Source organism: Prionailurus bengalensis, chromosome A2, assembly GCF_016509475.1.
Source record: "Prionailurus bengalensis isolate Pbe53 chromosome A2, Fcat_Pben_1.1_paternal_pri, whole genome shotgun sequence".
NCBI lineage: Eukaryota > Metazoa > Chordata > Mammalia > Carnivora > Felidae > Prionailurus > Prionailurus bengalensis.
This window is the reverse complement of record NC_057348.1, coordinates 140,506,041-140,520,517: the sequence shown is the minus strand read 5'-3', so window position 1 is coordinate 140,520,517 and position 14,477 is coordinate 140,506,041. Positions and strand designations below refer to the sequence as shown.

The following is a 14,477-nucleotide window of genomic DNA, read 5'->3' as shown; positions in this document are numbered from 1 at the left end:
CACAATACTTGGGAGAGGCCTGTTTGTTCCTCCACTTCCACTGCTGAAGTTTGGACAAAGTTTGAGAAACCCCAGGCACCTGCGGCTCTGACCTAAACCACCGAGGAGCACAGGGGAGAGCGTCACTTCTGTCTCCAGATAGATTCCAGACCGTTTTAACCCTCAGTGTAGACGCCTGGCCTCCGCACCCCAGAAATAAGAGCTATTCGGGGAAGGGGGACCTGGTCTGCACTGATGCTTCGCAAAGGTGTGCGTCCACAGAACAGGGGCGGACAGGGGCGGGCGGCTCTTCTTTGTGCAGGCAGCTGCCACCGGGCGCAAGCACCGCAGGAAGGAGGCTAGAGCCGTGGGCCGATACACGGAACCCCCGCCCGGCGTCTCACCGTGCAATCCGCGTCTCACGGTGCGGTCCGCGACTCGGCCGGAAGGGGGCGGGGCCTTGGCCCGGCGCAGCAAGGCCGGCCGCGGCGTGGTTGGCGGGGGGAGCTCCTCCGGGGCCCGGCCCGCAGCCGCGCGTTTCCGGCGCGCTCCCCCGCGTCCTGCGTCCTGTGGTCTCGTCCGCCCCCGCTGCCATGTTGGATTGTGCGGCCGCCACCGCCGCCGCCGCTGCCGCCGCCGCCGCCGCCGCAGCCGAAGAAGGATTGGAGGAGGAGTTGGGAGTTTAGCGCAGTCGCCGGAGTACGAGGACAACGACCATCCGGCCAGAGCCTCGCCGGGCGGGAGCTGGGAGCTTCCCTTTCTCTGTGCGGCCTGCCTTTGGCTCCTCCTTCCCGTGGCCTCCTCCTCCCCGTGGCCTCCTCCTCCTCCCGGCGCCCGAGGAGCTGCGAGATGCTGCGCCTCTGATTCCCCTCCTCCCGCCCCTGTCACCGAGAGGGGAAAGAGCACTCGCCTACTCTCCGGAGACGGCCCTGGACTCGCAACCCAGCCGGTGAAACCATGAGCTCCGGCCAGCAGCAGCCGCCTCCACCGCGGAGGGTCACCAATGTGGGGTCCTTGCTGCTCACCCCGCAGGAGAACGAGTCTCTCTTCACTTTCCTCGGCAAGAAATGTGTGGTCAGTGGCCGAGACCCGCGTCGCCACCCCTGAAGTTACCTCTCGGGCCCGGGCTTGTGGGCCGGGAAGTGGGAGTGGGGAAGAAGGCGGGAGCGGCGCGGGGAGGGTCCGGCTCCCGGCCAGGCCTCCAGCCAGCCCGGCTCCCCGGGTGTTGGGCAGTGCCGGCCGGGGCGGCCGGACACCGCCTCCCGAAGTTGCCTGTGAGCTGGGAAGTGTCACCTCTGCAGGCCTGCCCTGGAACCCTGCCTGGCCGGGCCCAGGTCTGCGCCCTAGCTACTGGTTCAAACTTTGCTCTCAGGCCACAAGGGGATTTTATTCGTGCACAAGCTCCTCGATCTTAAAAACCGGGCCTCTGTACCGGCCCTCGCTTCACCTCCTGCCGCTTGATCTTGGGGAGGGGGGGGGCTCCTTTCACAATGGCAGAGGTTTCAGGAGTGAGTAGGTCGAGGAATGAAGCCCAAATATGAATGAAGTGGACCGGAATGTGGTTTTTAATCCCCGTTTAGGATCTTAGGAGGGGGTGAAGTCTAGTGCATCGGTTCAGAATGAGAGCAGGAAATGCTACTGCTCCCCATTGCAGAGAAACAGCGTTTATTTCTCCAGCAATCTCGACCAGGCCTGGTTTCTGCTCTCCTCCCCACTGATTTTTTTTTTTTTTTTTTTTTTTTTTTGCATTGGTGGGAGGAGGTGCTGTTCTCCCCACAACCATGCGCAGGGGAACCGCAATCTCTAGTAGTTCTTGGCCTTTTGGGGCCTGAGAGTGATTCTTAGGTTGGTGCTGTGCGGCCTGTTCCAACCCCAGATGGCTGGTTGGGAGCAAGCAGTTCTGCTGTGGGAAGGGGAATGTGTGTTGTTGACGGAAGCATTCATTACATTGGCTGCTGGCACTTCTGGGGGTGGGGAGGTTCTGCTCTGTGGTGTAGGCCTTGTCAGGCTGCATCTGACTGCGGTGGCTGGGTTGGACCCTGACTGATTTTGTTGAAACGCTGTTGGGGTTCCTTTCTCCTCTCTTTGCGTGTTAGCACCTGCACAGCATGTGCTACAGGAACCCCGGGAGCTCCGACTGAAATGTCAGCAGAGCAGTGCAAAGTCACAACTGTTGTTAGCAGTGTTAAATCTGCCCAACTGGGCTACACCTGCTTGTTTAAGAGGTTAGGATTGGACAATTTCTGGAAAGTTACCCTATGAGTTAATTGTTAACTTCACAGGAATGAACCTTTTGTATCCTGTTGGAGATTGAATTATTACATTTAATTCAAATGTGTTTTACATTTTACTGATAAGAATGAAATAAGACGACTGGCTTAATATCAGTGTTTTGAGAAACAACTTTAAAGATAACCAAGCCCCCTCCCCCCCTTTTAAACAAATGAGAAAACGGAGCCAGTGAACCCTAAGTCACACAGCAATTTAGGAATGTAACCAAAACTAGAAACCAGGACTCCTGATGCCTAGTCTCTTGTGCTTTCCACTACATCATGTTGTTTCAGAATGGTTTCTTCCCTTGTTACTGATTTGTTTCAAAAAGTGGTGCTAAAGGAATTATCACTTTTTTTACCCACCAAAACCTGATAAAATTAGAGTGTAAGATTCTTAAAGCAGCACCAATTTTTGTATATTTTTGATTTATGAGAATCTCCAGGTTTTCAAATGTTACATTATTTGCAAATGAAAAATTTTAAATTTTGCCAGTTTATTTACACTTGCTATGAAATTTGTGTCAGAAAGGAAGTAGTTGTATTGTTTGACATACCAGACACATTAACTTTAGGCAGGAAGGACATTACATTTAAACGTGAGTACACCGACTGATTGCTTTATGCTTACCTGTAATGTTTCCTCGTTTCAAAATGAAAGATCTGAAAGAATACTGTGATTGAGAAAGAGAGCTTTCTTTCTGGTTAGCTTAAGTGGATTGCTGAATACGCTGTCCGTATTCAGTGCCCAATATCTTTATGTTGTCTCCTACTAGTCACCTTTACCTTTTGAATTTCTGTCATTTAAAATCACACTCTTTAGTGGCCTGCTCTTGTGGTATGAAATTTTTTGTGAAGATTAATATTTGAAGTCTCCAGTTCTTTGAGAGTAAAGTAAGAAAGATTGTTTTAAAAAAAAGTTTTTTTTAACATTTATTTATTTATTTTTTGAGAGACAGAGAGCACAAGCATGGGAGGGAGGGGCAGAGAGAGTGGGAGACACAGAATCCGAAACAGGCTCCAGGCTCTGAGCTGTCAGCACAGAGCCCGATGTGGGGCTTGAACTCATGAAACAGGAGATCATGACCTGAGCCGAAGTCGGGCGTTTAACCGACTGAGCCACCCAGGTGCCCCAGAACGATTGTTTTTTGAACAATCCTTTTTTTCCTCTTTGCCCACTGTGTGGCTTTTTGTAGTTTAAAATAATAGTGAAATACATTGTCTTATAAAAAGAAAAAGTCAAAAGTCAGACCAAATTTGTTAGGGAAGAAGTGTATTTAGAGCTCTAAGAATTCAAGAAATTAAACAGTAGTTAATAGTCCCAGTTCTGGAGGAGCTGCATTCCTTCTGTGACTCAACACATATATATTGAGTAACTAAATGTTGAGGTCAAAATCAGGGTTGATGCCTGCCCTCAAGGAGCTTACTATGTCTAAAAAGGGAAACAAATGTGTAAGCTGATGAGTAAGTCAATACTTCAGAGTGATGTATAGGAGGCTGCATGTCTCAATGGAAAATGTCTTGGCTTTGTAGTCAGCACACCAGAGTTCAAACTCAGATGGTCACTTACAACAAGTTTTTTGTTTTTTTTTTTAAATCTTGTTTTTAACTCCCTGTGGTAGAATTGGTTTTCTTATTTCTAAAATAGGGATTCTGTCTTATGGAGTAGTTTTGTGGATTAGAAGGACCATACGCAAATATATGGATGTTATTATTTTTTGTAAAAGTTTAGGAGATTAAAAGAGAATGGTGGGAGAGCAGATAAGTGAAAGTTTTTTAGAATGGGTGATACCTGAATATTTAAGATTGGTAGGTAACTCCCAGGTGGATGAGAGGAATGAAACAGCTTGGAAAGTTGGGACCTACTAATAGTTTGTTATGGAGCAAGGAGAGTTTCTGCCTAGGTTCTCAAACTTAGGTATGCATTAGAAATATTGTGGAGATTACAAATACTGCTAGGTCGAATCTCTAGATAATATTCAGTAGGCCTGAGGTGGAACTCAGGCATTTCTATTTTTAGTAAGGTCAACAGGAGACTTTAACATATATCACAGTTTGAGACTCACTGCTGAAGTTTACTGTTTTCTGATAGGGTATTCCTGAAACACATTTGACATGTTAATATGCTTCCCTTCCATCTTGGATGTATATTTTGTGAGTTAAGATTAAATTAAAACGAAGTTGGGTTTTTTTGTTGTTGTTTTACTACAGATTTTCTCTAACCTGTTAAGATATCAATCTGTATTTCATAGATGTAAGAGAGATACAGTTGAGGAAGTATTGCACTAGTTAGTGGGGGACCACAAGATCAGATACGACTTTTAGAAAGTTTGGGAGAAAGGTGAAAGCACTATAGAAGGCAGATTGAAGGTAGTAACAGTGGAGACAAAGGAGATCAGGTAGGTATTTACAGCAGTCCACATAAGATATGATGAGGGCCTGAATTAAAGCATTGCTGGTGGGAATTCCAGGACATTTAAAAAGTCTCTAGTAGGATTTCATTCCCCTTAGATATAGCAGGTGAGGGAAGAGAATTGGGTCAAAGACAGGTGTAACCACCAGCAGAAAAAGGATGCAGAAACATACATACTTCACTAAATGGAAATATGTCTGTATATTAAACTCTGGATTGGTGATTGGTTTCGTGGAAGAAGTGAATCTTAAGTAAATCTATTTTGCCACAGTTTAAAAAATAGATTTTGTGAAAGTTGAGGTTTCATTTGAGTTATATGTGATATGTCAATATATGTTATATACTTTTACCTAAATAGTTCTGATGCAATTCATTAGTTGGTAGTATTTTCTTGGAACAGTTAAGAAGAGTTAAAAACAAGATCAGGTCTTGTTTTGTAGTTAGTTTTGTTGTTTTTCATGTACTGTGATTTAGCTTACTTTCTCTAGAGTATATGCCATCTTGCCAAGTGGAGTTTAATATATATAGTGCTGAATAAGTAAGAAATTAAGGATTGGGAAAAATAAAACCTCATACTACCTCTCTACAACCATCTGTGGTCCAAATGGATTAAGTTGGTAATGTTGACTGATGCTTTTCTCTGCCACATTCAACTAGTTTGTTTATTTCAAGATTTAGTGGTGCATAAAAAACCATTTTTATTAACCATCTTTAATCTTTATTTCTTTTGATTCCTGAGCACTTGTTTTAACCTACTTATATTCTTTCATTAGATTTTTTATTTTCTCACCCTATATATAATTATGGAAGATTAGACCTTATACCTACGTAGTCTATGATTTTTATAATATCTAGCATACAGATCACTGAATACTTATTAATTATAGTTGCTAACTTATTTATTCCCTACGAGCTCATTCAGCATTTCTCATTGCTTGATCACGTTGTTAAAATCTTCAATTTCTGATGCAAGTTTTATCTGGACTTAAATCTTCCTTTATAAGAACAATGTGGTTTAAGTCAGCTGCTGAACTAATATAGGTGGTAAGAGTAGCTGTCCAACTGTTACTTTGTTTCTGTTCTAAATTCTTAAATAGGTTTACAGGGAGAGGTGCCTAGATGGATCATTGTTTTGATGAAGGCCTGAGTTAAGACAGCATTGCTGGGAAGTTAGGGCCGAGAATGTATTTCACCTTGAGTATGGAAAGAGAAAAAAGGTTAACATTTGGGATTTGGAATATGCAAAACTGAAAGGGCAACCTTGTATAGAGGAAAAAGGTGAATATAAAAGTGTCTTGTCTGGTAGACTATAAGTATAGGAGGAGATTTAGAAGAATACAGCAGATCTTGGCTATAAATCCCCTATTTCTTGTTATTCTTAGCTTATAATATAGGGAAATTTCTCAACCAGTAAGAGCCTTAGTGTTTAGATTTGTAAGATGGGCTTGCTTAAGGATTTCAGAGAATAATGCTATAATGTATGTAGAGTGTTCTGGCTGTTTGGAGAAGCATGTGAGAAAATGGTATAAAGATTTTTAAAACGTTTTTAGTTTAAGTGTTAGATTTAACAGCTATAGTGAACTAACTTGGTTATTTTAGAGACTGATTCAAAGTTGAGGTTTAAAAGAGTAGATAGAGTTGGGCTTCATTATAAATTGGTCTCTTTAGGACTTTATAGAACCCAGCATTAGTATAGAGGTCACTTTCACTGTAAAGATGGGAAGCAAAACAAGTTCATACATTCTTGTCCACAGTAATATATATCGTTAACTGTAAATATAACTCTTAATCGGTGTGTGACTGAACAATCTAACATTTTTAAGTGGTTAAGTATTGTTTAGTAATTAGGAAACGTTTAGTATACTTAACTCTGTTCGTATATATAGTATAACAGAAATATATCCTGTTTCTATCTATTGTATCTGTCAGTATGATAAAATTAGTGGAGGATTAGTGACTATAATATCAGTATAGGAGAGTGAGATTATTTAGACAATATTAATTTCACTTTGGAGTTTATGTGTTCTATCGGAATTGTGACCCTTTTTTAAAGAGACCAAATAATTGGGTGTAGAGTAATGTTGAAGAGGCATATTTAGAAAAAACCTTTAGAAAATAGAATCAATTGAAAGATTTGTAGTAACTTCATAGTTCAATTACTATGGCTTTCTGATAGTTTACTTAGTTTCTCAGTATCCTTGACTCCGGGGTTCCTCTGCTATAGTGATTTTTTAAACTTATTTTTAGCTTGACCTGAAGATTTACTATAGAAATATGTCTTTGTAAAAGGAGAACTCATTAAATACCAGATAAATTGAAACAAAAGGGAAATATGAAAGACATCTAGGAATATAAACTGCTGTTAAAAATGATATGAGATCAAAAATTATCATAAGCCAAGCACACAGTAATCTTTGGACAATGAAATGTTTTTCAAGTTTCATTTTACAGTTAAACCCTTAGATTTGGAGAAGCTAAAACTATGTAGTATTTTTAAGTATTAAAATAGAGGTGAAATTGTGTATTTATCATGTCTTTGGTTCCAAAATAAAAAAATTTAAGTGAAATTCTCCCTCCACTATGGTGAAATTATGTTGCCATAAAAATATCAGAGGATACCTAAATACTTGAGAAATTTTCATTATAGTAAAGGAGCTAATTGATTTGTATGCAACACATAAAGCTAATCAGAAATCCAAATTTCCACTTTTTTTATTAATGAAATATCATCGTCAAGTATTGAGGATTTATTGAGATGCTAACACTCCCCCAGTATCTTCAAATACATGGAGGGAGTAGGAAGATTCAGTTCTTACAACTATGTTGTTTACTAAGTAGCTGGGGAGGACAAAAATCTTGCATAAAAAGATATGTTTCACTAGCCAGCATATAATAAAAAATTAAATAATAGGAAAGATAGATATATCACTGTGGCATTTGCTGCATCATTGTGGGCCTTGAACATGAGGACCTTAAATGGTATACAATTTGTCAGGAGCAAGGAACCACCTGAGTTCAAGTAGAGGGAAACGTGTACGTTTAGAGTAGAAAATTGACATGGAGTGTTAGGAAATATTGAATAGACTGGCTTGGCTAGAAATGAGAATAGTATTTGTTTCAGAACATAATGATAAGTTTGAAGGGTAAATTGAGGCCAGATTTTGGAAGACTTCGAACTTCAGACTTAGAGGTTAAACTTTAGTCCTTAAGTTACTAGTAAAGAGGCAAAAAAAGATTTTTCATTAAAAAAGTATCAAGATAGGAAGGATCTAGAAATGGGGAAAATTAGAAATTACATTCATAATGGGAATAATTAAGTAAGAGTTTAAAGTTTACTAAACATCTTATTCATTCTCTCAGCTGACCTGGCCTGGCTAAGGAACCGGAATTGTAGCAGCATCTAGAACAAAAAAAGGGTTATGAGGGATAGTAACATGGTCTTTGTGCACATGGTGGACACTACCTGTTGCCGATAGCACTTTTTCTGCTGTGTCCAGATGCGGTCTCTGAATACTCAGTGCATCGTGCGGGTAGCCACTACCAGTCAGTCCAGGTTCACATAGATGAATGGCATCTAGTTGCCATCCCAAGGTTATATAATGGCAATGTTGTGAAGGAAAAAATGGCAATATTCAGTTGGCTGTGTGAATTCCGGATGACAACAGAACATCCTGATGGTAATAGCAAGATAGTAGAGATTGTAGGAGTAGAGCTTTTGGAATCTTTTGCAGAGTGTTGATTATTGAGGCCTTGGGAGTGAATTCAGTCTGTGAAGGTGTCAGTGCAGGTCAAGATTGCAGAGGGAAGTAGTCTAACCCATATTTGCCTTGGCCGGCATGTGAGAAGGATGGGTTTCATTGAGGAGTTGGAGGCAGAGAGGTATGTTTTCTTTATCATGAAATTCGTATTGTACATGCTGTTCTGAAACTTAACTTTTTCATGTATATTAATATATATTTCATATGTTTCCATGTCCATTTATATCTGTTGCATACTTTTTATTACTGCATCCTCTATTTTGTGAGTTTCTTGTAACTTACTAATCTCTGTTGGTGGGTGTATTAGTTTTCTGGGGCTGCCATAACAAAGTATCACAAACTGCATGGCTTAAAAAAAGCAAAATTTATTCTTGCTCACTTAGGAGGTTAGCATTCTGAAATCAAGGTGTCAGCAGAGTTGGTTCCTCCTGGAGGCACTGAGAGACTTCATCCCATGCCTCTGTCCTAGCTTCTGGCATTGCTGGCAATCCTTGATGTTTCTTGGCTTTCCTCACGACTCTAATCTCTACATATGTAATCACATGGTGTTCTTTACCTGTGTCTTCTCTTATAAGAATACCAGTCATTGGATTAATGTCAACCCTAATGACTTCATCTTAACTTGGTTACATTTGTAAAGATCCTCTTTTCAAGTAAGGTCATATTCATAGATACAAGTGTTAAAACATAAATATATATATATGTGTGTATATATATATATATATATATATTTTAATGTTTGTTTATTTTTGAGAGAGAGAAAGTGGAGGGAGAGGCAGACAAAGAGGGAGACACAGAATCTGAAGCAGGCTGCAGGCTCCTAGCTGTCAGCACAGAGCCCAACATGGGACTTGAACCGCTAACTGTGAGATCATGACCTGAGCCGAGGTCAGACGCTTAACCAACTGTGCCACCCAGGAACTCCTCAACATATCTTTTAGGTAGACATAATTCAGCCCAGAGCAATAGGTATTTTTTTTCTCTCCAAGTTTTTGCCTTTAGAAACATATATGTTTCTAAACATACAATGAACATTCAAATACATATTTTTATGTATCCTTTTGAAGTAATTCTATTGAATAAATTCTTAAGAAATGATGTCAGAGGGCATGAGCATTAAGAATGTTAATATATACTGCTGAATTGTTTTCCAAAGCAGTTGTTTCTAAACTCCATATATTCTCATCAACACTAGGTTTAAAACTAATTTTCATTTTGACAGATTCACAGGTCCAAAAATATATATATATATATCTGTTTGGTTTGTAGTTTTTGGTGAAGTTAAACATCTTTTTATGTCTGTTTATAGATATTTCTTCTGTGAATTGTTTGTTCTTTGTATTTAGACAATCTTTTTCTATTGGGTTTTTTCTTAGTGATTTGAAGAATTCTTTAGAGATGGTAATTGTATATTACAGTATTTTTTTGGCAGTTTGTCATTTATCTTTTGACAAAGCATATTTGGTATTCCTGGTCATTGCAGGGGTTTTAAAGTTTTGTAAAGTTAAATATAATAGTCTTTCTGTTATATCAAGTTTTTATTTAATAATGTGCTAGCTTAGAATTACAAAAATATTTACTCAGTTTTCTTAGTACTTTTATGTTTAAAAGTTGAAACCTCCAGCTTAAATAGTGGATTCATCTATGTCTCCTTGCAGTTTTATCAGCTTTGGCCTCACATATTTTCATGCTCTGTTATTAAATGCAACATATTAAGTATTGTTATATCTCCCTATAGACATGGTCTCCTTATCATTATATAATGTCCCTCTTATACCTGATAATTTTCCTTGCTCTGAAACACACTTTGCCCAATATTAATATAGCTTTCTTTTATTTAGGGTTAGTATATTTTTCTCTATCCCTTTACTTTTAATTGCCTGTGTCTTTATAATTAAAAAAAAAAATTTTTTTTTTGTAAACAGCATGTACTTGGCTCTTTTTTTAAAATCCATTCTGATAGTCTCTGTCTTTTAATTGGGATATTTAGACTATTTACATTTAAAGTAATTATTGATATAATTAGATTAATATCTACTATATTGTTAATTTTCTATTTGTTGCCCTTGTTCTTTGTTCCTTTTTTCCCCCTTTCTTTATCTCTCTTTTTTCTTTTTTTAATGTGTATCTTTGAGAGGGGAGAGCAGTGAAAGAGGGAGATACAAAATCCAAAGCAGGCTTCAGGCTCTGAGCTGTCAGCACAGAGCCCGATGTGAGGCTCGACCCATGAACCATGAGATCATGACCAGAGCCGAAATTGGACACTTGACTGACCGAGCCATCCAGGCACACCTGGTTTTAATTGAGCATTTTATATGATTCTATTTTCTGTCCTCTCAACATAATCGTTTTTACTTCTTAAAAAAAAATTTTAGTGGTTTTCCTCCATTGTGCAATATATGTTTATAATCAATCAAAGTTCAGTTTCCAGTAACACTATATTGCCTCGTAGGTGGTAGAAGTACTTTATAACATAAAACTCCCAGTTCTTCTATGTCATTCCTTATAATATTGCTGTCATTCATTTCACTGATCTATAAGCCATAATCACTGAATACATTGTTGCTGTTACCTATTAAAGCATTTATAAAGAAGAAAAATAGGGGCACCGTGGTGGCTCAGTTGGTCGAGCGTCTGCCTTTGGCTCAGGTCATGATCTCGCTATTTGTGGGCTCAAGCCCTGCATCGGACTCCATGCTGACAGCTCAGAACCTGGAGCCTGCTTTGGGTTCTGCATCCCCCGCTCTCTCTGCCCCTCTCCCACTCATGCTCTGTCTGTCTGTCTGTCTGTCTGTCTCTCTCTCTCACACACACACACACAAATAAATAAACATTAAAAAAAGAAGAAAAATAAAAGATTTTATTTAACCTTCATTTATTCCTTCTCTAAAACTTTTTTCTTTCAAGTATATTCAAATGACCTATATCATTTGCTTCACCTTAAGGAATTTTTAGCACTTCTTGCAAGTAGACTACTTGTCTAGTAGGAACAAATTCTCTCAATTTCTGTTTGTCTTAAAAAATACTTTTCCACTTTTGAGGATAATGATGCTGGATACAGAATTGTAGATTGGTGCATTTCTCTTTTAGCACTTTAAATATTTTACACCATTCTCTTCTTGTTTGTGTGGTTTTTTGAAGAGAAGTTTGATGCAATTCTTACCTCCAGTAGAGGGAGGAAATTCCTCCAATAAGAATTCTTAGGTTTATTTGAAATCATTCTGAATGAATCCTTAATTTTTCAAGCCTAAGTTTGATGCATCTGATTATGTTCTTTTTATTATTTTTGAGGAGAACTTAGAGAAGTTTGAGAAGCATAAGTTATTGTAATTCTTTATTTGATTAAACATACTCAGAATGATCTTAATTTCACATTGAAAGACCTGAAAATAATGCTGATAGTATATAGCTAATCAGTTAATATTTATTCAATTTCACCATCAGGAATTCACTATTAGAAAATATGGAAATCCGGGAATTGGCTTTATGCATACATACACCCACCTATATCCTGGAAGGTTCTGTTAGTGCTACATTTTTATTTAATTCTTATATTGTTGTATCTCTTTCTTCCTTGAGCTCAGACCAACCTGTTCATTTCTAAAAACAATTTTTCCGCAGAATGCGAGGAAACTGAGTAACTCAAAATATTATGTAATATTCAGGTGTTAGATTTTGGAAAAAGACCTCTGATAGCAGTCAAGTGACTTATTATTTAAAAAATGACTTTTCTTTCCCATTAAAAATACAGTGTATTGTCCCATAATGGAGCCTGGTAACCATTAGCCACATGTGTCTGTTGAGCACTTGAAGTGTCATTAGTTCAAATTGAGATGTGCAGTAAATGTGAGATGCACACTCTATTTCTAAGATTTGGTACCAAAAAAAAAAATTAAAATATTTCATTAGGATTTTAATATTGAGAGGCTCCTGGGTGGCTCATTCGGTTAAGGGTCTGACCTCAGGTCATGGTCATGATCTTGCGGTTCATGGGTTTGGCCTTGCATAGGGCTCTGTGCTATTAGCAAGCAGGCTGCCTTCAATCCTCTGTCTCCTCTCTTTCCCTTTCTCCCGCCCTCTCTCTTTCTCTCTCTCTCTTTCTCAAAAATAAATATTTAAAGAAAGAGTTTGATGTGGGGGCACGTGGCTGGCTCAGTCAGAAGAACATGTGACTCTTGGTCTCAGGATTGTGAGTTCGAGCCCATGTTGGGTGTAGAGTTTGCTTAAATAAATAAACTTAAAAAAATGTTAATATTGATTATATACTGAAATTACAAATTAAGAAATATATTCAGTTAAATATGTTAAAATTAATTCATTACATTTAAAATAATTTTTTTAATGTTTTATTTACTTTTGAGAGAGAGAGAGAGAGAAAGAGAGAGAGAGACAGAGTACTAGTGGGGAAAGGGCAGAAAGAGAGGGAGACACAGAATCCGAAGCAGACTCCAGGCTCCGAGCTGACAGCACAGATCCTGACGTGGGGCTCGAACTCATGAACCATGAGATCATCACCTGAGCTGAAGTCAGACGCTTAACTGACTGAGCTACCCAGGCACCCCTCTACACATTTTTAATTTATATATTGGCTAGTAGAAAATTTGAAATTGCTTATGTGATTCACATTATATTTCTAAGTGCAGACTTAGCAGTTTTCAAAATAATATTGATAAAAATGGAAATCATCTATGAACCCCATCATCCAGAACTAATTCTTATTAATGTTTTTGTGTATATCCTCCTAGCTTTTGGTTTTCATGAATTATTGAATGGTAAATGAACATGTGTACTTATTCTCAACAAACACCCCCTGACAAACACAGATGTTTATTTTTTTATTGACATTGTTTCATGTCAGTAAGTATACTGTTTTCAGTGGGCACATCCTAGAAGCTTGACCAATTCCCTAGAAATAGACAGTTATTTTTCTTTTCTTTCTTTTTATTCTAACATTCCCCCTAACATTTGTATGTGTATACATATATTCCATCTATCTTCACACACTTGATCTGTTATTTTACTTTGATAATTTCCAAGAAATAGAATTGCTTAAAGGGATAAGTGCATTTAAAAAAAATCTTTTTTAATGTTTATTTTTGAGAGAGACAGAGCACGAATAGGGGTATGGGGGGCAGAGAGAGAGGGAGACACAGAATTCGAAGCAGGCTGCAGGTTCTGAGCTTAAGCGTGGAGCCTGATGCAGGGCTTGAACTCAGTGAGCTGTGAGATCATGACCTGAACTGAAGTCGGAAGCTTAACCGACTGAGCCACCCAGGTGCCCTGGCATAAGTGCATTTAAAATTGGATTTTATCTTGTCAGATTGCACTGACCTATAATTTGTGCCTTTTATTATGACAATCTAGTATATTCTTTGTAGTCCTAAGTAACATTAAACAAATACAAATAGCAATAATTTTTTAATTTAATTCCATAAAAAATGTTCTGATTTCTTAAGTATGATTTTCCTGAATCTTGGGTTTTATTTTTCCAAGTTTAGAGATTTCTCAATTTTAAAATGAAAGTTAATGAATGAGAAGATAAATGCAACAAGGTACTTTACAATCAGAGTTTATGTATCTCCCTTATAAAGTGAGATATTACGGGTTTGTTTTTTCAAAGAAAACAAGTAAGAAGGTTGCATTAATATTTGTTAGTAGCAACTTTCCCTTTAGCCACCTTGCAAACAAGATTGTGTCAAACATAGAAGTAATTAGCTTGGTGGTTTGTTTTAAAAACTCATCACAATAAGGAATTTTTTTCACTTTTAAAACAGTTGAGGTAGAGGTGCCTGACTCAGTTGGTTAAGCATCTGACTCTTGATTTCAGCTCAGGTCATTATCTCATGGTTTGTGGGACTGAGCTCTGCGTTGGGCTCTGTGCTCATAGCCACAGCATGGAGCCTGCTTGGGATTCTCTCTCCCTCTCTGCCCCTCCCCCATTCTTGCTCTCTCATGTGTGCTCTCTCTCTAAATAAATAAATAAACATTAAAAAATTGAAGTATAGGGGCACCTGGGTGGCTCATTTGGTAAGCCTCTGACCTTGGTTCAGGTCATGA

The 14,477-nt window shown here is 38.8% G+C and overlaps 1 protein-coding gene across 1 annotated transcript in view; it reads left to right on the top strand.

Moving 5' to 3' along the window:
- Positions 1–427: 427 nt before the first annotated feature.
- WASL (WASP like actin nucleation promoting factor) overlaps positions 428–14,477 on the top strand; it is a 62,770-nt gene continuing 48,720 nt past the window's right edge. The window contains exon 1 of the mRNA XM_043589389.1: positions 428–1,053. Coding sequence (XP_043445324.1) covers positions 937–1,053 — 117 coding nt within the window. The 5' untranslated portion in view covers positions 428–936. The remainder of the gene's footprint in view (positions 1,054–14,477) is intronic.